At 50.1% G+C, this 26,462-nt stretch overlaps 1 protein-coding gene across 2 annotated transcripts in view; it reads right to left on the bottom strand.

Annotated features, from left to right (window-relative positions):
- SMTNL2 (smoothelin like 2) overlaps positions 1 to 26,462 on the bottom strand; it is a 39,945-nt gene that overhangs the window by 3,090 nt on the left and 10,393 nt on the right. The window contains exons 6-8 of one of the 2 annotated variants that reach the window (XM_079905483.1): positions 25,041 to 25,158; positions 24,584 to 24,735; positions 16,946 to 18,018 (exon numbers count right to left, since the gene is read on the bottom strand). In XM_079905483.1, the coding sequence (XP_079761609.1) occupies positions 17,892 to 18,018; positions 24,584 to 24,735; positions 25,041 to 25,158 (397 nt within the window). In that variant the 3' untranslated portion in view covers positions 16,946 to 17,891. Of the gene's footprint in view, positions 1 to 16,945; positions 18,019 to 24,583; positions 24,736 to 25,040; positions 25,159 to 26,462 lie in introns of those variants that run through there. The other variant, XM_079905484.1, reaches the window with a different exon arrangement.

The raw sequence follows: 26,462 nt of genomic DNA, 5'->3' as shown, positions 1-26,462 counted from the left end.
AGACCTGCTGGATCAGAACTTAAGTTTAAGAAACGCTGCACCTTTGTGGGGCCTGCTGTGTCCTACCAGTGGTCTTCCCTTGGGTTTCACTTTTCCACAGGAAACAGAACATAAACCTCAAATTGTCTTTGCACTTGGACCCGTTCCCTTTGTTGATCTGATACAAGAATAGCTTTCTGTGCTGCAACAGTGAGCTTGTTGAATAGATCCCTTGTATTTTAGGAGAGGAAATTTAGTGCTTCATTGCTCACCATCCCTACTGGCCCGGGTAACTCTAAGGATAAAGTAGCTTGGGTTTCACCCTGGAGGATTAACATTTCATAGAGCACACAAAGCCCCATGAAAGTCAAGATGAGGCAGAGCAAAGTGTGCACTGGCTTCTTTGTGTGGTTGGTTTCTTGTCTTTAGCCATTTGTCAGGCACAGCAGCTGAAGGTGCTGAATTGGATGAGGTAGTAAATTCAAGAGTCAAACCAGCTGCCAGATGCTCCCTGGAGGCTTCCTGGAGGGTGCAGCAAAGGCTGCTAACCCACCTCCTGCCCTTTTCGCAATTATCTCCACACCTGGGATTGCAGGAAAGAAAAAAAATGTTTCCTCTACTCTCTTATATTCAGTATCTTGGTACGTGCAAACTAAACTGACAAAGTTTAGCAGAAGAAAAGGCATACGATTTTTATTGATGTTAATATTTTTGTGTGCACAGGAGCTTCACAATAAAAGAAGTGAAAACTCAAAGAAGCAGCTAGACTTGAGGCTTATATACCATTTTAACAAAGGGCAATAAATTGTGAAGAAGTGACTAGACAAAAGTAAGGAAATGTGAGCTTCTAAGGGTGATAAATTCTGGGAAAGTGACTAGGGAACGTATGGGGAAACTAATGGAAAATAAGGGTTATTTAAGTAAGGTCTGTTTATACAGGTTCATCTTGGTGTGACCCCAGTCTCTGGTGAAAAGAGTTAGTTTCTTCTTCCTGGTACAGAGGGACATCTTCCTCCAAGGAAAATTTATGCCCTACTTTTAGGCAGATAAAGGGAGGGCAGAGAACTTTTCCTGCATCTGTTGTTTCTCAGTTACCTCCAGCTCCGAATAATCCTTATGCCAATGTGGCATATTTTAGGGTGGCATATTCTGATCCCCTTCAGGATCATCAGCACATCCAGCTGGGGAGAAGTCGGACAGAAACTGGCACAAAAGGATGATTTCAGGCAGTTTCTTTGAGTTCTAACTGCGTCCCCTGTGCAGAGCAATTGGCCTGGGCCCTGTGAGGCCTGCTCTCCCTGCTCCATCAGAATTGCTGTGGACTAATTTGAGAGCAGCCCTCTGAACCCAGAGGAACCATAAGAGTGAGATTGATGTGCCCACCAGGTAGAACAGCTCTGCAGGAAGGTAGATTCTTAGACGGAGAAAACCAAGCCTCATAGTTCAAAGGACTGAGAATTAAATCATAAGTAATTTTTTTTAAAGTTTTGTAAAATATGTGGATAGGCCATATCTTCAAATGAGCCTAATACTATTAATAATAAATAATAAATGGGATATACACTACTGTATATAAAATAAACAACAGGACCTACTGTATAGCACAGGGAACTATATTCAATATCTTGTAATAACCTATAGTGGAAAAAAACCTTAAAAAGAATACATATATATGTGTGTGTATATATATATATATATATATGTGTATATATATATATATATATATATATATATATATAAAACTGAATCACTTTGCTGTGCACCTGAAACATTGTAAATCAACTGTATTTCAACAAAAAAAAAAAAAGAAAAAAAAATCTGCAACCTAAGACAAGGAAATCATCATGTTCCGCTAGAGGGCAGTGTGGCAACAATCTAGAAACTTTATAAAATAGGCTCGTGAGAACAGAGGGAGCTTGTTATTCGTTTATAAATTTATGATGAGAACTGCTTTGGGCAGAAACAAAAATCAAATACCGCTTTCAGCACATGGGGTTTGTCTAGATGACACGAAACCTACTCAAGTAGTTTTTTTTTTAAGTCAGGATGACATTAAAAAAAAACGCAAGTTGACTGACTTGAGCAAAACGGAATTGCTTTCATTAGTTGCTATGTTGTTCTGTTGCTATGTGGTTTAGTAGAAGCTATAAACAAAATCAAGGAGATCACATTTCCTCTGCCTCAGCCATTTGAAAAGCTTCAAACCCCTAAGAGTCCTCATCTCCAGTTGTGCTCGAAGTAACAAAGTTTGCCCGAGGGTTTAAACTGGGCATGATAATAAGAGTTATACCTAGCTTTTTTTGAACGCTGAGTTCAGGCTGGGAGATTCACATGGAGTATCTCTTTACTCCCCAGAGCAGTTCTACGAGTTTATTACCATCTCCACTGGAGAGATGGTAATTTTAATGGAGACTAAGCCCATGGAAGATTGAGTGCTTGCCCCTGGGACACAGCTAATCAGTGGCAGAGCTGGGCTTCAAACTTAGGCAGGTTGAATCTAGATGCCTCGTTTGAGCTACTTCTAAGCCATCAATGGCAAAGACAGAACTAGAACCCAGGTCTCTTTGTTACAAATTAAAGGCTGATGTTCATGTTGAAAAAGATGTATATGAGCAGGAATAGGAAGAAGAAAACTTTAAAAGAGGGCTGAGAAGAAAGACAAAGTGTCTGTGTTTGCAAAGAGATGGGTTCATGCCAAAAAACAAGAACATTTTGGGCTGAGCTGGGATGCCCCATATATGCCGATTACTCACGGCCAGAGTGGCCAAGGCCAGAGGGATTTCCCCACTGCCTCCTCAAAATCCAGAGCCCCGAGACCCATGGCTGGTGGATCTCCCAGGAGAAGCTCACAGAAGAACGCTCTTGCTTCAGGGCACAGAAGAGGAGAGTTGGAAGTTCACCTAAATCCTCAGAGCCCTTAGTCAAGTACATTCCAAATGATAAGAATAATTATACTTTAGGACTCAAATGCCAGGCACTGTACATTTTACTTGTCTTAGTTCACTGAATCTTCATAACAGCTCTAGGAGGTGAGTCCACCACCTGGGAATCGGATGGGCTGGCCCCTCGTGGAAGGCACGTGTGGATTATGAGCGAGAATGCACATCCCGCACGTAAATGGAGTATTTTAACCGCCCTCTCTTATCTTTGAGCAATACAGCCAATTCTGTTATTAGAATGCAACCCGCTTCTTAGGAAGCATGGCAGATGGCTGACTTCCCACTTCCCAAACCTCCCTAAAAGGGCAGCAAAGGAATAAAAATATATACACATAAGCCTGTAAGGGAGAAAATGGGAGAAGAGACAACATGGATAAGACAGTTCCACAAACAGTTGGAAAGATGGGGAGGATGGTAGCTGATCTGGTGGAACTGGGGATCACTACCTGGGCCTCTGCAGACAAGGAGACCAACAAGCAGAAGGGGTTGGCCTTGCGCAACTCTATGTTCTGGGGACTTGGAGGCACAGGTGGGAATGAGGAATGGCACTAAAATCTGGGGGGCTAAAGGGTCTGTATAGGGGGTGGTTAGACCTCCTTCCACTTTCTGCTTTGAAAATAAGCAGGCGTCACAGGCAGGCTTACCCCAGCCCTCTCCACACCCCCATCGTGCCCCTCTCACCCTCACTGCTAGAAGATTTGATAAAAGTTCTCTCTGGATAACTCAGAGAAAAGAACTCTCTTGTCTGACATTTTAGAGTCCCGCCCCCATTCAAAAGCCAGTTTGAGGCCCAGTCACCTTGTAGTAAGTCTTTCCCATTGACAAGCCCACCCACTCCCTCACAGCCTCTGTTCATCTTTTTAGCGAATCAGGCTTAGATAGAATGAGCAGTCCAGGACCACCCAATATTTAAGGAAAGCTTCCAACTTGAAAGATAGAGACCCAGACAAACAGGAAGAAGGAATCTGGAGGAAAGAAAGCTTATGGGAGCAGGAAAAAAATGTGAAAATAAAAGTCCTTTCAATAATTCTTTCAGAGAAGTAAAATAAGATGTTATAGACATTAAATGAGTTGGATGTTATTTTTAAAAGGATTAATGAGAAAACAAGAATGAGATTTTGGGGAATTCCCTGGCAGTCCAGTGGTTAGGACTCCGTGCTCTCACTGCTGAGGGCCCAGGTTCAATCCCTGGTCACGGAACTAAGATACCATAAGCTGTGCAACAAGGCCAAAAAAAAAAAAAGAAAGAGATTTTGGAAATATTTTAAAAGGAGAGTAAGAATAAAATACTTAAAAGAGGGACTTCCCTGGTGGTGCAGTGGTTAAGAATCCACCTGCCAATGCAGAGGACACAGGTTCGAGCACTCGCCTGGGAAGATCCCACATGCCCCGGGGCAACTAAGTCCATGCACCACAACTACTGAGCCTGCGTGCCACAACTGCTGAAGCCTGCGTGCCTAGAGCCCGTGCTCCTCAACAAGAGAAGCCACTGCAATGAGAATCCCGTGCACCACAACGAAGAGTAGCCCCCACTCGCCGCAACTAGAGAAAGCCTGCACGCAGCAACGAAGACCCAATGCAGCCCAAAATAAATAATAAATAAATAAATAAATTTATTTTAAAAATACTTAAAAGAAAGTTCAGGAGATAAAGTAGAACAAAAAGACAAAGAGATTTAAAAATAATAGTAATAACTGAGGAAAGATAAGAATGAGGACCATTCCAGGATGTCCAGTTTCCAACTAACAGGAAGGAATTCAAGAGAGAACAGGCGAAAAGAGAAATGGAAGGAAGGAAATTCTAGCAAAAGCAATACAATTTCCCAGAACTGAAGGACATGAGTCTCCAGATTGAAAGGCCCCCCTAAGTGTCTGACACAATGAATACAGACGCACCAAGATTCATCAGCACGAATTTCAGAAGACCCTGAATAGAGAAAAGATTTTCAAAGCTTCCAGAAAGGAAAAAGAAAAACATACAGAAGATCCAGAAGGGCATTAGACTTCTAAGTAGCCACAGGGAAGTTAGAAAATAATGGAGCAAAGCCTTCAAACTTCCGCGTGAGAATCATCTTCGGCCTCAAATACTTGTAACCAGATGATCAGTGAAATATGGAAGTGAAATAAAACATTTCAAACATGAAAGGACTTAAATTTTACCTCACATGTATATCTTCTCTGAAACAGCTACTGCAGGATATACACCAACAAAATGAGAACAGAAACTAAGAAAGAAGACGTGGAACTAGGATTCGTGGGATTCATGTTTGAGGACAGTGAAAGGAGATGCCAGGATGACAGTGGCTAGAGAGCAGCCAGTCCAGCGGGGACCAGGAGGGAGGCACTCAAGGAATAAAAGAAAATGACATGTTTGAGGACATAGGAAATAATATCCAGAAATACTGAAGCGCTTGGGGGAAAAATAAGCAATTGGTATATAGAATGCTAAGCAAATAGAAAACAAAAAGTAATTACTAGTTCCAGGAAATAAATGAAAAGAATGACTTGTGTAAAGGGCCTAAGGTAGAAGTGAGCATTTGAAGACTAGCAAAAAGAATGGGGCCGGGGCTTCCCTGGTGGCGCAGTGGCTGAGAGTCTGCCTGCCGATGCAGGGGACATGGGTTCGTGCCCCGGTCCAGGAAGATCCCACATGCTGCGGAGTGGCTAGGCCCGTGAACCATGGCCGCTGAGCCTGCATGTCTGGAGCCTGTGCTCCGCAACGGGAGGGGCCACAACAGTGAGAGGTCCGCGTACCGCAAAAAAAAAAAAAAAAAAAGAATAAACTGTAGCAGGCAGAAAGGTAGAGGCAAGATGCTACTGCAGTTAGAAGGCTATTGCCATGATCCAGGTAAAAGACAACCATGATGACCCAAGAGGATGATGGTGGCTTGGACCAGGGTGTCAGCATTGGAGGTGGTAAGAAGTGAGTGGACTCTGGGTTGACTTTGAAGGCAGAGCCAGAATATTTCTTGACATAATAGATGTGAGGGGTGAAAGAAAGAGAGAAGTCGAAAGTGCCTCCAAGATTTTTGGTCTGAGCAGCTGGAAAGATGAAGTTGCAGTCAAATGAGATGGGGAGACTGAAGCTGGAACAATGATCCTGTTATCCATTACTGAACCAACCCAGACTTAGTGGCATAAAACAACAACCATCATTTATTATCATTAGCTGGGCTCAGCTGGGCATGTCTCACTTGCTGGTTGGGGCTAGGGTTACTAGAAGATTAGAGTAGCTGGAGGATGGACAAATTGGGGCTCCTCAGACATCCACCTCTCTCTCTCTGTCTCTCTCTCCATGGTCTCTCCACATAATCTCTCCAGCATGGTGGCCTCAGAAGAGCCAGACTTCTTACACAGTCACCCAGAGCTCCACAGGGTATGTCCCAAGACAGAGAGGGAAGCCACGTCACCTTTAATGACCCAGCATCAGAGGCAACACAGCATCCCTTCAGCCACCTGCTATTCCTTAGAATCAAGTCACATATCAAGTAGGCAGGGGATCCGTTTCCCCTCTTGGTAGAAGGAAAGTCAAAGGGTTTGTGAACATGTTTTAAAACCACCACGGCAGGTTTGGGGAAGAAGATAATTCAGTTAGGGGACGTTCTGAGATGAACACTATTAGCATAGTTGTGACAAAATAAACACCGACCATTGCTTTAGCCAAAAATTATGATGTGACCACATTGGGGGGGATTGATGGGGAGAAAGTGATGGGATCACAGTGTGGGAGGGGCACCTTATCATCCCCTGTTGTGGGAAGTCAATGGATGTATACAAAGGGAAAATCGAGAGAGAGGAGTGAAACAATGTCCATTAGAAATACAGGGATAGGGGAGTTCCCTGGTAGCCTTGTGGTTAGGATTCTGGACTTTCACTGCCACGGCCTGGATTTGATCCCTGGTCAGGGAACTTAGATCGTGCAAGCTGTGTGACATGGCAAAAAAAAAAAAAAAAAACCCAAAAAAACAAAACAAAAAACAGGGATAAATACAAAGGGAGATATATAGAAGAAGGAATCCCAAGATGGGGTGAGGCTGTGGGAAGGGAAGGGGGCTAGTGTTTTTCAGTATGTCTTTTAGTACCCTTTGACTTTTTAACCTATGAACATGTACTACTTTGATAAAACAGTTTTTTAAAGGATGTAAATTTTGTTTCACTAAAATTGATTTCTTTGTTTTGGCCGCTCTGCGCAGCATGCAGAACTTCCCCGACCAGGGATCGAACCCATGCCCCCTTCAGTGGGAGCACAGAGGCTTAACCACTGGACCACCAGGGAAGTCCTAAAATTGATTTTTTTTTTTTTGCTTTTTATTAAAAAAAATTTTTTAAACATCTTTATTGCAGTATAATTGCTTTACAATGGTGTTAGTTTCTGCTTTATAACAAAGTGAATCAGTTATACATATACATATGTTCCCATATCTCTTCCCTCTCTAAAATTGATTTTTTATTTTATTTATTTATTTATTTGATTTTTTAAGTGTACAGGAAAAATACCCAATCCATAATGCAAGGGCAGTTTTAGAAACTATCCCAACCCAGCCACCTTTCCACTCTGCCTTCTCCTTCACGTCTCTGGCCTGAAAGAGCGCTGAGACCAACCCGGGGCTCCATTCCTGTCCACACTGTCCCAACAAGGACCACCGCGGCTTCCCAGGTCTTGGATCATCTCACTAATCCCCCTCTCCACCCCTTCCACACCAGCAGGGCAGGGCTGATGCCCATTTGAAAGAAGAGAAAAGTATGGCTTGGTGAGTTCACCTAGTCATTAAAAGACAGTAGAGGCTTGAAGCCAGGTCTTCTGGTGTTACTCTCCTTCAGGTGTTATGGTCTCTCCACGCTAAACATGGTGGTTGCCATCACCGAGGGTTCTCCTGGCAGCGTGAGATGGGGGTAAGGGAGAGAGAGAGGGAACGTTCTTGGAAGGAAAGTGCATTATTTTTCCTGAATAAAAACACACCTGTCATGAAATCCACCTCTCCAAAAGATATTTGATACAGTGACTGTGATGGCCCCTGACTGAAAATACTCCATTTCCCCTTAGTCACTCTCCTTGGGTCAGCGTAAGCCTGCTGGATAAAGTAACAGAAAGAAACAAACAGATCTCCTTTGGGATGAAATTCCTATGCCCAGAGGAAGACTGTGGCGAGGGTGCAGGGGACACAGTTCGGGGCAGAACCTTGGGTTTTCCTCTGTGGAATTGGTCCCTCTCGGGGGGCGGGCCTGGTGTGCTGGAGCCCATCCCTGCCCTGGGGAGCAGAGGGAAAGTCACCAGTGGGAGGCAAGACCGTTGTAAATCAGTTACTCCTTCAGAGACTGAGGACTGCCCGCAGGGCTGACTAATTAACCCCTGATCTGTGGTTAGTTCTGCGCAGAACCTGCTCTAGTTACGTCAAAGCCTTTATTAGCGGCATAAAGTGGCCTGGCGTCCACCAAACTTGCCAATGTGCAATGCGATGGTAACCATGACAGTGGAGTGGTGTCAACAGGTGGGCAGGTGACCTGTCCCAGTCAGGTCAACAGAGCCCGCTGAGCACCTATGTGCAAACTCTGTCTGAGGCCAGGATGGCAGTGGGAACGGATGGGCACACAGCTCTGCCTCTGTCCCCGGGGGCTCAGTGGACCAACTGAGTGGCTCAGGATACTTCAGTGTCATCGGTAGGAGTTCGCTCTGTGATTCTGCCATGTGCCATGTGGTTAATGCCATTTGCTTAACTACGCTAGGACTGATCTGATTCTGGGCGGCGTTTTAGTCCCTGGAAGGTGCCACCCTGTGGGTCCTTCTGGGGGTCCCAGAGCCAGGGGAGGGGCTGTGGTCTGCTTTCCCCTCCCCGGCTTTGCTTTCTAACCGATCACAGCAGATGCCCCGAAGTGTTCTCAACCCTTCTCTGTTCTAACCGAACTGGATTTTCTTTCTTTCCAGTCTCGTGATAATGACTGAAGGGAAGGTGGCCTTCGTAGTGGAAAACCCGTAACACTGATCACCACCCCTCGTCCAAGGCCGTGACGCTGAACTCTGGGGGCCGAAATCTGAACCTCTGAACCGACGGTGGTTCCAGTCAAGCCTGGAGAAGCTCAGTTACAGCTTGTTACCTTCGGCTTCATGTATCAGCATCACCTCAATAAACAAATGCCTGACTCTGCTCCTCCCGTGGGCGCTTGAGAGTCTCTGGCGATTGGAACTGAAGCAATATTGGATTAGAATGTCCCACTGGAAGGAGAGGCAGCGGCACCTGATTCATTCTGAAAGGAGGCACGTGACCTTCAGAAACTTGGGCGGGGTCCCGGGGCCCAGAACAACTGGTTCATTTGGCCTGTTCCTCCTGTGCTCGCCCAGCTCAGAGAAACCTGCCCACCTGGCAGCACTGCCCATCCGTTCAGAAAGCACTCGTGGAGCACGTACTGTGTGTCAGGCTCTTGTGAGACCATGGGCACCCAGTAGGGAGCCGGGCCCACTCTCTGCCCTCCTGGCACTTACGGTCTAGTGATAAAACAAGAGTGGTGGGTGACAGGACAAAATGAGTTTATGGTGCTCTGGGGACAGAGGTGGCGGAGGGCTGTCAATGAAGGCCTCCCGGAGGAAGTGATATTTAGACTGAGCTCTGAGCATGAAGTAGGAGAGATTCAGGTGAACAGGGCAGAGGGAACAGTGAGGGATGAAGATAGAGGTGAGAGTTGGAGCCAGGTTGGTGGTCTTCAATGCCCTGTTAAGGAATTGCTTATCCTAGGGATGACGGGAATCCATTCAGTGGAGGTGGTGATGCAATCAGATTTGCATTGGAAGATCACTCTGGTGGCTGAGGGCAGAGAATGGGTTAGAGAAGGCCAAGAATGGAGGCCTGGAGGCCAGTTCTAGGAGGTAATTGTTCTAATCCAAGTGAGAAGTGATATGCGTTACATAAGGTTACCAGGCAGAGTGGATGGAGGAAACTGGGATCAAGAGATAAGAACCCCAATGTTCACAGCAGCACTATTTACAATAGCCAAGATATGGAAGCAACCTAAAGGTCCATCGACAGATGAATGGATCAAGCAGATGTGGTATCGGGCTTCCCTGGTGGCGCAGTGGTTAAGAATCTGCCTGCCAATGCAGGGGACACACGTTCGAGCCCTGGTCTGGGAAGATCCCACATGCCTTGGAGCAACTAAGCCCGTACACCACAACTACTGAGTCTGCGCTCTAGAGCCCACAAGCCACAACTACTGAGCCCGCGTGCCACAACTACTGAAGCCCGCGCACCTAGAGCCTGTGCTCTGCAACAAGAGAAGGCACCGCAATGAGAAGCCCACGTACCGCAACGAAGGGTAGGCCCTGCTCACCGCAACTAGAGAAAGCCCACGTGCAGCAATGAAGACCCAATGCAGACAAAAATAAATAAAATTTAAAAAAATTAAAAAAAAAAAAAGAATCTGCCTGCCAATGCAGGGGACACAGGTTCGAGCCCTGGTCCGGGAAGATCCCGCATGCCCTGGAGCAACTAAGCCCGTGTGCCACAACTACTGAGCCTGTGCTCTAGAGCCCACAAGCCACAACTACTGAAGCCTGTGCGCCTAGAGCCCGTGCTCTGCAACAAGAGAAGCCACCGCAATGAGAAGCCGCGCACCGCAACCGACAGTAGCCGCCACTCACCACTACTAAAGAAAGCCTGTGCACAGCAATGAAGACCCAACGCAGCCATAAGTAAATAAATAAATAAATAAATTTTAAAACATGAAGATGATGTGGTATCTATATATAAGGGAATACTGCTCAGCTGTAAAAAGAACGAAATTTTGCCATCTGCTACAACATGGATGGACTTGGAGGGCGTTATGTTAAGTGAAATAAGTCAGAGAAAGACAAATACTGTTCAATATCACTTATATGTGGAATCTAAAACATACAACAAACTAGTGAATATAACAAAAAAGAAGCAGACTCACAGACGTAGAGAACAAACTAGTGGTTACCAGTGGGGAGGGGCAATTTAGGGGTAGGGGATTAAGAGGTACAAACTATTAGGTATAAAATAAGCTACAAGGGCATATTACATCATATGGGAATAGAGCCAATATTTTGTAATAACTGTAAATGGAAAGTAACCTTTCAAAATTGCATTAAAAATATAACATTTTAAAACATTTTTTTTAAAACCTTTATTTTATTTATTTATTTTTTTTTGCGGTACGCGGGCCTCTCACTGCTGTGGCCTCTCCGGTTGCGGAGCACAGGCTCCGGACGCACAGGCTCAGCGGCCATGGCTCACGGGCCCAGCCGCTCCCCAGCATGGTGGGATCCTCCCGGACCAGGGCACGAACCTGTGTCCCCTGCATCAGCAGGCGGACTCTCAACCACTGCGCCACCAGGGAAGCCCTAAAAACATTTTTAATAAAATAAAAATTTAAAGAAAGAGATACAGAAATCTTCCTCATATAAAGAGTTCTTAAAAAATCAAGGGGGGAAAGAGAAAAGGGACAAAAGACACGAACAGAGAGTTCACAGAAAAAGATACAGAAATAGCCCATAAGTATAAAAATATTCTCATCTTCACTCTTCAGCGAAATACAAATTGAAATTATACTGATACCATCCGTCACCCATGAGATTGACAGAAGTTCCAAAGTCTGACAAAGTCTGGGGAAAAAGTGAGCTGGAGAAGAAGCAGGTACTCATGGTGGGAGTGCAAAATCCACCCGTAGGGAGGGGAATTTGACAATATCTAACGAAGTAGGCATTTACCCGTTAACCCAGCAACCTCATTTCTGGGATTTAACCCTGAAGACACACCGCCACAAGTATAAAGCAGCACATACACAAGGCTGCTCACTGCTCGTAACAGCTGAACATCAGAAGGACCTGGATGCCCTTACACAGGAGACTGGCTGAAGAAACTGCCACTACCCACACAGTAGAGGACCATGCAGCCACCTTTTAAAGAGGAGGACGAGCTCTATGAAACGATTTCACTTGCTAATGAAAATTAAAAAGCAAGGTACATAGCAAGTATTGGCTACGCCATCCTTTATGTAAGAAAGAAAGGAAAATAAAAACATAGCTATGTATTTGCTTATTATTGTGGATGGGAGGGAGGGAAGGGGAAAAAAAGAAGGAAAGAAAGACACAAAGGGAGGATGAACCAGAGAGTAAAGGAGGGAACAGGAATGGATGGGGGAACGTGAATGGGAGGATACCTTTTCATACAGTTTTGATTTTTAAACCAGGGAAAGAATTTGCACATTTAAAAAATAAACTAAACTCATGGAAACAAACCCTCCATTGAATGCAAACAGAAACAGATGAACCTAACTATATATCAAATTCATAACATGACTTCAAAGAGAAAACAACTACTGCAAGCAGCTTTTGAGGGAAGTATCTGTGCACCCTAAGAGCATTTATTCGGGGTGGGGGGAGGGAGGGAGGGCTGCCAAGAAATCCTGAACTTTACTTAGTGGATTCGTCATTGGCCTCGGCATCAGTTTTTAAATTATGGAATTCTTGTCTGTGTATTACAGCATAGAAGACAGTTGTAATACATCGAAATTGTCGGGGATCAGGATTGTTGGAGAAAAAGAAACGTAAGTATGGAATAGAGGAGGGTGCAGATGAATCCTGTGGTCTCGGATTTGCTGGTATGCTTGGAGGCATTTATACATAAAATTTCTTAGCTCTGTTCACTGAAAGGGCTTAGAAGCAAGACACCCAGTAGCAATGAACATACCTGGTTCCCGGATCCTGACTGAAAAATACGACTCCCCACTAAAAGAGACCAGGATCCCTTGCTGCTGATTCCAGGATTACGGCAAAGAAAATAAAAGGTCAGCCTGGAACACCCTGTGCCACAAGGCAAGGAAGTGCTCAGAGGCTGATGGGGACACATCAAAAGGACACAAGAGCTGTCTTCTCCCCCTGGACAAACTGGACGGTTTTGAGTATCAAAAATAATAATGACAGGGATTTCAACACATTGCATTTTTTGAAAAAGAATCATAAGTCCCTAGTAATACTCAAAAAAAGGAGATATGAAGAGAGAATGGCCTTCTTTACAGAGGAGTGTCAGCTATTAAATATAGAAGAAATGATGGAACTCAGAAATCACCGCTTTCAAGAAACGTATGGTTACCAAAGGGGAAAGCAGGGTGGCGGGGCTGGGCAGGATAAATTAGGAGCTTGTGATTAACAGAGACACACTGCTATATATAAAATAGACAACCAACAAGGACCTCCTGTACAGCACAGGGAACTATATTTAATATCTTATAATAACCTATAATGGAAAAGAATCTGAAAAAGAATATGTATGCACAACTGAACCACTTTGGTGTACACCTTAAACTAACACAACATTGTACATCAACTATACTTCAATTAAAAAAAAAATCACCCTTTTCAACTCCCAGTCTAATCACAGATTCAGGCAAAAATCATCAGCTGATAATTCTAAAGATGTTGGGGAGAAGGATACTCACAGGGTCCCAAGAGCATCACCCAGATTTCTAACTAGTTACAGGGGGAGAGGGTGCAATGGAGAGGCCTGGTGGACACCCTTCCCCACACCATCAACCCTCCCATGGCCCAAAGGGGGCTACCCCGCACCGTGTGCTCCTCATGTGATGCTATGGAAACATCCATCACCTGGGCTGTATTCGTGCCAAACACGTTTCACGTGAATCTACTCAGGAGGAAACAAACGACAGCAGAGTGGGCAACAGTCTACAAGGCAACCGGCCTGGGCTCTTCAAAAGAGTTAGGTTAAAAATAGGCAGTAAAAAGTGGAGGGACGGTTTTAGATTAAAAGCAATTAAAGAGACACAACCACCCAGTGCAGTGTGTGAACTCTGATTGGATCCTGGATTGTTAACAATTTTTAACAGCCTAACAGGCATGTGGAAACAATTAGGGAAATGTGAATGTACACTGTATACAAGTAAATGTTCCGTTTCTTAGGTATGCTGGTATATCGTGCTCATGTAGGAGAATGTTCTTATTCTCGGGAGACGTCTGCTAAAAAGGTATTCAGGGCCAAGTGTCATAATGCACCTTACTTCCAAATGGCTCAGAAAAATGGAGACAGGACACAAACATGGCAGAATGTTATCAAGACAAAAGAATACGCGATGTTCACTGAACTCTTCTTTCAACATTTCTGTACATTTGAGGATTATCAGAATAAAACCTTGGGGAAAACCAGTAGCTCTGATGCGTCAGGACACTCAATAGAAATCATGAGGCTCTGCTAGCAAGAGTTTTGCAAATGCCTGGTGTACGACACACGAAAGGAAACAGGTGAACTGCTTTGGCAGTTGGTCCGTGATGCCCAGGGACAAGGTGGCTTTCAGGTCCCTGGCATAGACAATGGGTAGTGATCATGCTGCCGTTTGCTGACGCAGTCAACACTGGAGAAGGAGCCAGTTGTGAAGGGAAAAGGAAGGGAAAACATTCTATCTGGACATTCAGGCTCCCAAAGCCCACACCAGTCCTGGGTTATGAACCCCTGATGTGGAAGACAGGGCACAGAGCAGAAGACACAGCACAGGGGAGTGACGGATGGAGGGAAAGGAGGCCATGGTGGAGACTGGGAAGAAACAGCCGGACAGGTGGGGGGAACCTGAGAGTGTGGGTGAGGTCACGGATGCCAGGAAGAGGGGTTTAATAACGCACATATCACCGAGATATCAAACACGCTAAGGACACTTGTAACTGTGAGTGATGAAAAATTTGGTTTGTAAAAAATATAGATCTTTGCCCTTTGCCTATGTGACAGCATTGGATCAACTCAAGGGACCAGGGTGGAGTCAAGATGCACCCAAACACTGGCATGTCTCGGGTGTCACCACCCATATCGTCTTGCCCTACTGGTTCGGGGCCTCCATCAGCTCTTCATTACACCCAGTCGGACGGTCTCCCTCCTGCAGAGGCTGCCTGGATACCCCAGAGAGCGCAGCATTCTTGGTTCGTCCTTCCCAGGTGTTTTTTGGTTTGTTTGGTGCTTTCTAGGGAAGAGGCAGGCCTATGCATTTTTAAGGTGCCCTTTCAAAGGACGATGAGGGCTGTTTGATGTCAAATCAAGTCCAAAAACCAAGAGATAAGACATCAAAGGCTTTAAAAGCAAGCCCAAACCAAATCTCAAAAGCGAGACAGATAAGACGGATACTAATCCTACCGAGAACATTCGTCACTCAGCAGAAGGGGATGATGGGTGGATGTGAGAGCGTAGCTCGGAGAGGGGAACAAAGGCAAATCAAGTTGGCCGTCTCGACAGGCATAATCGATTCACCAGGATGCGTTGGTCACCTGTCCCTAAGTTCGAGAAACCCAATTCAGAGTTGGTTCTTCTGGGTTGCACAGATGTCCCACCTAAAACTGACCAACTTACTCAGCATTTTTAGCATGCCATCCAAGTGCCTGGAGTCACATAGACCTGGGATGGTAGAAAAGAAAATATCCTCTCACACATGTCTCCTCCAGTTAGAGAGCACTGACCGCTGCAGCAGGGAAAACTGAGAGCTTTTCGTCATCGAACACATTTGCGAAATTCGTTGGCCTTCACAGACTGTTCCCTGAACACCTGGCCTGAACGTTCTCCTCTAACCAGCATGTACAAGATCATATTCAGAAAGTGCTTATGAGCTCTCCCTTGGCTAGAAAAATCTCCATCAGCTGTCAGAGAAGCTAAAGCCCATCTTGGCTCTGGAGAAACATTCCCTTCAGGGAAAAACGCACAAGCCAATCTGGTCACTTAATAAGTTTTAACAAAATCCAGGTGATCTGGGATCTGGGAAAGCAGAAGAATCTTATGGAACACAAGCAGCTCTGAGAAATCATTCCTCTCGGGAGGTGTCGTGGGGATGGGAAATAAACATGTGAGACCATCTGTACCATGGTAGAAGGCGACTCGACGTCCAACTGCACAAATGGGAACTTTCCGTGCAAGACTGATCTAAAACGATGGCTTCCAAATGTCTTGAGACTGGGCGGCTTGCTCGCGTTCCGCCCACCCCCCTACTTGCCCCACACCTTGGAACCCTCAGGCTTTGCCTTGGAGATAATCAAGTTTCAAACCCCTTAAAGCTTATGAGCCCTCATTTGCCCCTCCCCCCCAAACCACAGACGAGAACATTACAGGACCTACTTTAAAGATATCTAGCCTGGATTACTCTGAATGTGAGACATGAGGGACACCACGCCTCAATTTAAGAGAAATTGTTCATTACGCCAGCAGGGTCTGCTCTATTTTATGTGCAGAGGTGCAAGACCACGTGTGCAATTCAGGAGCGCTCCGCTTAACATGTGCAAGGACTCAGGAATGTATAGGCGTGCTTTTTATAAAACCCCTGTGTGCTTGGATTGGCTTTAGGTTTGAAACCCTAAACTTCAGTAAGAAAAAAAAACCAGGTGCAGTGTCTTTGCTAATAATAGGGCTCACCTTCCCAAGCCTCCACGAGACAAGAGCTGGAAAGGGAGTGGTTCCCACTGTGGAAGAATCCAAAGGATGGGACAAGGCTGCAGCCCGAACAAACAAATCTGCTGAGACTACCAATCACCCACTTGGCAAGCTCTGCCGTGGTCCTCCCGACACCCCCAAAGAGCTCTGTCCCCCAACAGAAGGGACCACGGGTGATTCTGAGAAGGCACAGATGCTGGTGGTTAGAACCCACTGCACGAGCTGAAGACATACATTAACTCCTTAAAGGGAAGTCCTCCAAGTTCATGGCTAAAATCCAAGCCGATTAGAAAATGCTTCTTGAATAAGAATAAGCTAATGGCGGCGGCTTTATAGAATCTAAAGATGTTCTACTAAAACCCTAACAGCTTTTTTTGTACCACCGAACAGCTGTGAAAATAAACCAGTGCCCCTCGATGGGCTCCCCCACGTGCGGGACCACCCCACTGCCGATCACAGATCTGTCAGTCAACTTCCAGGGGACAGAACTGCAAGGGGGGACTTTCTGTTCGTGCTCCTTCCATGACACGGAGACGGGTGACTGACAGGCAAACGCAAGAAGAGCAAATGTGATTTTGAACTTTCTGAGTGGTGATGTTGGTACAGAAACAGTTAAGTGGGGGGGGGGGGGGATGTAAGCAGATTTTCATTTGAAATGGATGACAAATCTCTTATTCCCAGGCACCCCATCTCCCAAACAGAAATAACAAATCCCAAGCGAAGTGCGACACATCTTTTTATGTACAAACGGTCAGTGGTACAGATGGAGTTACTTTTTATAAATATCTGCAGCGAATCCCTTAAAAGAAGCTGTGACTAAAAACCACCTCGCAGCACCAAATGCCCGTCCTTCCCTAAAAGTGTTAACTTCCCGAGGGCCTATTCTCAGCCAAACACGTGCGGAGCCCTCCTGGGAAGGACAGGACCACTTTGGGACCCGGCGAGAGCCCTCCCATTTCCCCAGAGAGCCGAGGTGACTTGCAGGTCAGCTGCTGCCCAGGACCTGGGAGTGATTAAACAGTTTCTTCCCAAGACTTCAGTCTTCTTTGTCAAGCTGCTGATTAAGCGTCTCTATATTTCCTGGCAGTGGCCCAGAGCGCGGGAGGAAAGGAACCTACAATAGTGTGAGGAAGTAGAAAACTCTGGGTGTTTGGATTAAAAAACACTTGGTAGTCAATGCAACCCTGTAAAGCCAATGGATCCAGTTCAGCAGAGGGAACACTGATTCAGGCTTCCAGAATCTACAGACAAGCATTATTATTATTATTATTTTTAAGGAAGGTAATTATTTAGCACCAATTTCTCTCTCTCTGGGAATACTTCCTTTTCCTTGGAGCCCCTGGCTGTGATCAGTGCAGTCAGTGCACGCAGCTCAGCGGTACTTTCCCATCAGGAACGCAGCCGGGCAGGTTGGGGAGCGCGGTTACGAGGCACAGAACAAATAGCTCTCTCACACCAGAATGCAACTCTGCTCGGGGGGCATCCTGACTCCGGGACACAGGCGGCCCCACCGACTCCTTCGGGGCTTGGCTCTCCAGCCCCGAGGGGCTTCACTCAAAGCGACGCAGGTGGTTGTACAGAGACTGGACGTAAGTGAAGACGCACATGGGGTCTGGCTTGCGGCCCATCACCATCATATCCTCCACCTCAATGAGGCGCTCACAGTTGGCCAGATTCCTGAAACACAGAAGTCGCATCAGAACGCCGGCCCCAGCCATCAGCCCGGAGCTGGAGGCTCCCAAGTGCTCTCCAACTGTGAATTCACATCACCCCAGAAGAGCCTTTGCGGTTGCTTTCTCTAATGCAGTGTTTCCCAGACTCCCACATCCAGGAACCGCCCTTACGACTCGTGTTTTTACATAACTAGACTTACTTTAAAATTTCAGTGAAATTCAGCTTCACTTTAAGGTTTCACTAAATTAAGTTCTGCTAAAAAATTCAATTTTATTAATTTAGACAAACTTATATTAATCGAAAAGGTTAGTTTCATTAATAAAAATTTAGCTCCAAAATTAAATTTCACTAAAAAAATTCAACGTGTATCAGCAGTATATGGAGAATCAGCACAGGCTATAAATGTAAAATGAATAAAGTAAAAAATAAATTCACCCATATACTTCCTAAAACAGTGTCTTTGGGCTTCCCTGGTGGCACAGTGGTTGAGGGTCTGTCTGCCGATGCAGGGGACACGGGTTCGTGCCCCGGTCCGGGAAGATCCCACATGCCACGGAGCGGCTGGGCCCGTGAGCCATGGCCACTGAGCCTGCGCGTCCGGAGCCTGTGCTCCGCAACGGGAGAGGCCACAACAGTGAGAGGCCCGCGTACAGCAAAAAAAAAAAAAAAAAAAAGAAAAACAACAGTGTCTTTCACCTTTTTTTTAACCATAACCCATAGTTAGAGGTGTTTCATCGTGATTCATTCAGCACGCACATACATTTATGTGGAAATAAAGTTTCATAAAGATACTGACCTTTTCTACTACTCATATTTTCTCTAGATTTCATCTTTATTTCTCTCCCCACCTCCTTTTTTTTGTTTTTCTGTTTGGTTTATTTTAATGCTGGTCATGAGCCACTAAATTGATTTTATTATCTACTCAAGGGTCACAACAACTCAAAGTTTTAAAAGTTGCTTCAAATCATCTTGTGAGCCTCCCCTCAACCTCGCCCTGGGCCCGCCTCATGCTCTGGGAAATACTGGTTTAACTTCTGGCCCACTGGTGTAGATGCACGTGGAAACTGGGGCCTTTCACTGCGCTGCAAAAAAAAGCTCTTCCCTCTGCCGTTCCCAGCTGGGAGGGGGACTGAAGTTCCCGGCTTCAAGGTCTCATGGAGGTGGGAAGACGGGCATCCACCTGGGAGGTAACAGCAGGGACCCTCGCCAAGCCCAGCAAAGCCCCGCCCTGTGCCGAGCCAGACGCGTCATCAGGCCGAACCCAAAAGGCCCAAAGCAACTGCACTCGGTCCAATCAGCTTCAACAGCTGTGTGCACTCTTGTGGTTCCAGGGTCTCCGGTCTTTTTGCCCCCATATCCATAAGTCCATGAGTGACACTGTTCACATCCCAGCTGTATCCTTCCTAGCGATATGATTTGAGGACGACACTTAACTTCTCAGGGCCTCAGTTTCCCCGACTGGATAACAGCCACTTCACGGGGAGGTGGGAGGATCCATGAGCTCATCACACAACCAGCAGGAACGGTGTCTGGCTCGTCAGAAGAGCTCAGTAAACGTTAGGAATGGTCACTGTTGCTGTCTGTATTATCATGGTTCGCTCCAAGCAGCAGAGTGGGTCATCCGGGAAAAGAGGCCTGAACTGGAACTCTAAAGAGCTGGGTTCAGATCCTGGCTCTGCCCATAGCTTCACCCTTCCGTGCCATTTCCGCGGTGGAAAGTCAGCCCCCGACCTCCGCTCCCCCTCCCGGTGGGCTTGTTCTTGTTGGGAGGTGGTGCCTTGTACCCCAAGCACTTTCTACCAGTCCCTGCCGGCTCCTGGGCCTGTGTGCTCTAAAGACAAGCGCTGTAATCTCAGCACGGGGCCCATCCTGTGGTGCTGGCCTGACGCTGGGCCTCCTATCAGAAACCGAAAGTCAGGGCGAAACGGAGACGCCGGTCCTGGATCCCGTCGGCGGGCTCCCCCTCGGTTTGGAGCGGGCAGCTTGCAAGGGAAGCCGAGGGCTTCGTGGGGTGGCGAGTGGCTCTGGCCCGATAAGCGGGCACCCTGGCTGCCCAGGATGGGCCGGGGTGAGGCTCGGTGTCAGGGGAGTGGACGCTGTGACGAGGATATGCACGCAGAGGTGCTTTGTTGATAGTCAAGGACTGAAAATCTGAGTTCCTGGGGAGGCCGTGGACCTGAGTTCACCTCCTTGAGCTATCAGGTGGCGTCTGATGCCCTTCTCCATACCTGCAGCGCAGGGAGAGCTCCTCCTACCCTCCCAGGGCTGCAGATGGAGAATGCCAGGTGTGTGCCCAGGTATCACCACTGACAGCAGTGGCCTGAGTACTCAGTCCCCCAGGAAACGTGGGCACCGTTAGAACCCTAAACCTCAGCCTTGGAAGAGAACTGAAATCCCACCCTCCAAACACCCCCCTCAGAGGCACCAACCACCTGGTGAAGGCCCTGCCTCGGCCATGCTCCCCTCCAGGTTCAGGGAAGGGGCCCTGATTTCCTCCAAGCACCGTTCCGATCCCTCTGCGGGTGGCCCTGGCCAGGAGGAAGTTTTCCCTCACGTTTCTTACGCGATTTTGCCTCCTGGTACTTTCTACCTATTGGCCTCACAAGGCTATTCTCAGTCTAATTGCTTTTCCCCCCACAAAAAAGCCCTTCACGTGTTGGAAGAGAATCTTAATATCCATCTTTCCCTGAAACTAACCATGTCTGGTTCCTTCGCTGTGCCCCCAGTGGGTACCTGGGGGCCCTCCTCTGAGCGGGTTCTGGTTTCTCTCTAGGATTGCTGGCACGTCCCAAGTGTTGTCCAACTTGGGCTGGCCCCCCTTCTTCATTCTAGAGGCTGCACTGACCCTCCCACTAATGACATCCCTGCCCCTGCCCAGGGTGGCAGTCAGGACGGGCGCTAAGGCCTGACCCTGGTATCACCCTCTACCCCGCAGACAGGAAGCTATGGGCAAGGTGCTGGCTTCCCCAGAAACCAGGGGACTGAGCCCCTAACCATCTGGTCCCCACCCCACCCCAACCAGCCGTGACAGTAATGATAAGATTTCTAGAAGCTACGGACACAACTCCTGAGACAGGATGTGAGTAAAGGAAAATGATGATGAACACTGACTTTTATAAAAACATTTCAGTCTCAAAATATTAGAGGCCCCAACTGCCTTTTAAATGAAAACAAAACCGCTTTTGTGAAAACACAAACTTGTTTTAAATAGTTCAAACAGCATGGAATCATCATCCAAAGAAGAAAGTACAGGTCATTTCAAATGTCGCTGCGCAGCAAGAACCAGAGCTATCGGTTGCCTACTACCAATTTTAGATGAATTAGCCCCACCTTGTTTGGGGTTAAAAAAGGGTCAGAGGATTTTCTCCTACTACTATCCTATTGTGATCTTCGTCACTCCAGGGCTAGCCTGTCAGGCAGGCAGGTGGAGGAGGTGCCTGAGGGGTTATTTTTATTTGTCTAAGCCTTCTCTAAATGCAGCCTGGGATGCCAGGGCTCGGACTACAGCCTCCTATCTGGTTTTAGAGACACATGGGCACTACAAATAGCCTGGAAGCTCCCTCAGCTGGGCTGTAACCTGAGAGTAGGACACATTCCCCGCAGGGCAAGCGGGCTCCTCGGCTACACTGGCCGGCCCCGGGCCTACACCGCACCCTCCATCTCGGCGGAGAACCGCCCACCACAGGAGCTGGTCCTCCTGCTCTCCAAGCCCCGAACGCCTGTCGGAGGAGGGGAGCTCACTGTGTTGTCGACACCGCATCACTCACAGATTAGGCCCCGGGGAATCTTTGGGGAGGTAAATTATCAGGGGGAGGGGCATCACAAACCCCTCTTACTCCCCAGGTTCTAGATGCGTCTCTGTGCTTTGAAGGCCCCTTGCTCGCTGAAGGGTCTGGAAGCTTCTCCTTCCTGATGTGCAGGGGCCCTGTCCACGGCTGCTTTTCCTTTCCAAAGGCTGTGTCTTCATCAGAGCCCAGGCTCCCGTCACCCTACACCGCCCACCGCAAACTGCCTTTCTGCTGCCTGCGTGGCCCTGGACGGCTTTCCCCCAGCCCCGCATGTCTGCTTGGCTTTTGCTGGCAAAACTAAGGAGTAGGCTGTTAAGACACTGGTAGCCAGTATCCTCGAGTAGGTGTCCCTGTGCCTTCTCTCCAGCTGTTCTAACCAGCTTATTGTCCAAGAAACTAGGCGAGCCCAGCTGCCATCCTCCCAGGAGGCCTCGGGCAGGCAGGCCCACCCTCCCAGCCCTGTCCCCCACATACCTGTGAGCTGAGTTCCCGGATGACTCAGGAGGGGAGGCACCTTCCTCCCCCTCAGGCCGGCTGTGGGCGCCCCTCCCTGCCCTCTCTCGAGTCAGCAGATAAGCCAGAACTCATCTCAGGGGCCCGAAGCCCATCCTCCCCTCCCCTCCCCTCCCCTCCCCTCCCCAGCTAGCCAGAGCCGGCTCAGGCGGCAGGAAGGCGGGGCCCCGTTTTTACCACGTCCTTTGCCCTGGGTGGGAGGGAGGTACAGCCTGAAGCAGGCTCCCACGCCCCAACCCCAATGTGGGAGTAGAAGAAACATCTGGTTGGAGCCTGGAGGCTCTCTGAGCTCACACCTCGTGCTGGGAAAGCACAGCCACGAACGGCTCTGGCTCCAGCCGCCAAGGGAGGTTACGTTCCCTGCGAGCTGGGGTGCAGGGCCACCATCCTGGGGCCCGGGGCACCCCTCTCCCTGCCACAGCCCAGCCTGGTCCAGGGCTGAGGGTGACCGAGGCGGCCGGGGCTTGAGCGGGCACCGCCAGGCCCACTGGACTCGATGGAGAAAAACTGTCAGACAAGCGTGGCCTCACCCAGCGGTGGGGGGGGGGGGGTCTTGGGTGCCCACATCGGAGCCCGGGCCCTGTCCACTCTGAGCATCTGCTTTTCGACAGTCACCCTTTCTGGGCTTCCAAGCAGCTGGGGAGGCGCCCCCTCCTCAGCATCGAGCCGTTACCCTTGGCGCTACTTCAGCACCGTCTGGATTCGGTTGTGTAACGCGCTCTGCCCAAAGCTGTTTCCGCAATTAGGACGACAGCTAATCCTAAACAGCCAGGGAAGGGACGGCTCCCAAAGCATACAAGGAGTTCTTACGACCCCACGGGGCGAGAGGCCACGCGGGTCACCCGAGACCACACAGCGGGGGCCACGCCGGCACGCCAGCAAGTCAGGGTCTCCGTTCTGCCCCTAGAGCGAGATCCGCAGGCCCGGGCACGGGGCTGTAACCTGTGAGCTCCAACTCCTTCCCCGGCCGGGCTTGGGGCCAGGTGTGGGGCGGAACAGACTCGGGGTGGGGGGGGGTGGGCAGGCCAGGCTTCAGGGAGGGCTCTTCCAGCTCCACCAGCACGTGAGAGCACCTCCCGGACGTGGGCACCGGGGTCGCGGACAAGACACGAGGGGGGTCAGGCACACACGGGTGGCCAGAGGCTCACTCCACCAGGCACAAAGGTGGGCGGCCAGGAGAGAATGAAAAATGTTCCCTCCAGGAAACTCAGCTCTGGGGAGGTCCTCCTGCCCTCTGACCTTCCTCCCCCTAATTCCACAAAGCCCAGCAACGGGCAGCCCTCAACGCCCTCATCTCTGCCCCGTGCCTGCCCTGGACCGGGGGCACGGACTCGATGGACCGCCCTCTGCCTTCCGTGTCCAGCCCACGTGAGGCCCTGGCATGAGGGCAGGAGGTGGGGGAGGGCGGAGGGTTTACTCCCTCAGCTCCCTTCCTGCCGGGTCACTGTGAGCTGGTCGCACCCACTGCCCCAAAGTACGGCTCCTATCAGCCAGCCCTCTCCGCACAGCTGTTCTCCCCAGCCCGAGGGTACCCCACGGCGCCTGGCTCATCGCTCACTCCTGCCCACACGTTTGCAAGGAAGCCCTTTGTTAAACCCTCCTGCCTACTCGGTTTGAAGGCACCTTCACCAGAGCACTCTTTGACACTCCCCTGAGGCACGGGGGGTAGCCCTCAGCCTACGACCAAATGCCAAGCTCCCCGAGCACCTCCTGAACCCAGAATCACCCCTCACCCGATCTTCTCCCTATGAGCAGGTCTTAAGAAGGTAGGCAATTTCATGTCAAACGCTTTTACGACATTTAGGGAAGCAAAGTGTACCTACTGGCGAAGTCTGAAATGTCCCCCAGGCAGATATTCAGTTTCCTGCTGCTCAGCTGCTGGGCTCTCCCAAGCAACTGTCTCTCTCACCAGCCTGGAGAGGACAGGCTCAGTGCTCCGGCGGACCCTGCCCCACTGCCCCTTGCACCTTGTCTGTGGCTGGCCTGGCAGACCGCACACCAGAGGCCGGGTACCAGCCAAGAGGGCAGGTGCACGAGAAGAGGAGAGAGCCTGGCTCTACTACTGAGTGCCGGGGGGCCCGGGGAAAATCCCCCCTTCCCGGCCATAGTCTCTCCATCTGTACGGGAGGCGACAGACTGGGTGGCCTCAAGGCTCTCAGGTCTGCGGACAGCTGCCCCCGTCCTGCCGGCCCCTGTGCTGGACGCAGGGCAGAACTCGGGCTTGGGGACTGGGAGGGGCTGGCAGCCAGGGGACCCGCCATACTTACTCGGCCATGGTGAAGGCCAGCTCGAAGTTCTGCCGCCGCTGCGCGGGGCTCAGGGCATTGTAGTCGAAGGCATCGGGGAAGAAGGAGTGCACCAGGGCGCAGAAGGCCATCCCGTCGCTCCAGCTGGAGGAGAAGTTCTGCAGGTCCACGTGCTGCGAGGCCAACGCGGGGAGGTAAGGGGGAGCACAGCGCCGGCCTCAGCTCCTCCACCTGATTCGACCCGACAAGCAGGTCCTCCCAGCCCCTCCCCAGGCCCACCATCCCCCCAGCTCAGCAACAAGCCGTGCCTGCTGGACGCCACCTGCAGCGGCTGGGGACCGATCGGGAGGGTACAGTTTCTCCAGCTCCTACCCCTCCGCCCCACACTGGGGCTCCCGTCCCGGCCAGGGGAACAAGAGCGGGGGGGTGGCGCCCACTCCCGCCTCTGCCGGGGTCCCGGCGGCCGGGCCGGGCTCACCTGGTAGCCGAGCGTCTTGTTGCGGCACCACTCGAGCAGGATCTGCTTGATGCTGCTGGCGCTGGCCACGCCGAAGCTCTGCGAGCGCTTCAGCTTCGCCCGGGTCTCGCCCTTCCCCCTGCAGAGAGAGGCCAGGCCTGCTGGGGGGCTGGGGTCTCGCCCTTCCCCCTGCAGAGAGAGGCCAGGCCTGCTGGGGGGCTGGGGTCTCGCCCTTCCCCCTGCAGAGAGAGGCCAGGCCTGCTGGGGGGCTGGGGTCTCGCCCTTCCCCCTGCAGAGAGAGGCCAGGCCTGCTGGGGGGCTGGGGTCTCGCCCTTCCCCCTGCAGAGAGAGGCCAGGCCTGCTGGGGGGCTGCCCTTCCCCCTGCAGAGAGAGGGCAGGCCTGCTGGGGGGCTGGGGTCTCACCCTTCCCCCTGCAGAGAGAGGCCAGGCCTGCTGGGGGCTGGGGTCTCGCCCTTCCCCCTGCAGAGAGAGGCCAGGCCTGCTGGGGGGCTGGGGAGCTGCCCCTCGGCTGCCATCTACTCCGAGAACGTGCCGCACCTGCTCACCCAGGTAGCACGCAACCCTCCCAGCCCTACACCCACGTCCAGGCATGAGTCCCCCATCCCAGGGCACAGTCTCCCTTGATGGAGTCTGGCCCGACCAGATCCCTTCCAGCCTCCAGGTCCCCTGTTTACTTCCCACATGGGCAATCCTGGGGCAGAGGACCTGAGGCTGCATGGCCCGTGCCGCTTCCTTTCATCCCACCCCTCCTCTGAGCCTCCCTCCGGGGCCGCCCTCTTTCCTAGCCTGGAGCAACGGTTTCTTCCTCTGGGCCCCAAGGACACTCCTTAATGGCCAAGCACAGGTTGTCTGGGTCAGCGGGACACTTCCTGGGTGTCCCTTCTGACTCACTAGAGTCAGAGCCTTGGGAGCGGGACTGGGGGTGGTCATCATCAAATATGCCTGGGCCGCACCCCACAAGCAACAGGCATCAATACCCCCAGCGGACAGGAGCGCTGGATAAATGTGTGCAGAGGTGGGTCCCATCTGGGAGCGGGGGTGGGGCGTGATAGGGGGCTGGTCTCACCGTGTCACCTCCAGCTACTGCTGGGCATCCCAGTGACTGCCCTCTGGCCTCTCCAGTCACGCCCTGAAACCAACTTCTCCAGTTGGGTGAGGAATGTGGGTGTGAGGGCAGCCGGGGCCCCTCCAGGACCAGGGGAAGGGGGCCTAGGTTCTCCCCAGGCCTTGCCTGGCCCCCTGCCCGCTCCTCTCCTCCGCACAGCTGGGGCCACCTATCCCTCAGCCTGCTCCGTAGCTGGCCCTGACCTTGTGTCTTGCCCAAGAGGTCACATCTTGGGGAACTGCCCCCTGGGGAACAGGACAGGGCCGGCTTTGCGCGCTGTGCCTGCCTGACCCTAGTCCGGGCCCAGGCCTACTCTG

This window comes from Stenella coeruleoalba (genome assembly GCF_951394435.1).
Source record: "Stenella coeruleoalba genome assembly, chromosome: 19".
NCBI classification, from domain to species: domain Eukaryota; kingdom Metazoa; phylum Chordata; class Mammalia; order Artiodactyla; family Delphinidae; genus Stenella; species Stenella coeruleoalba.
This window is presented reverse-complemented; position numbering and strand designations above follow the sequence as displayed.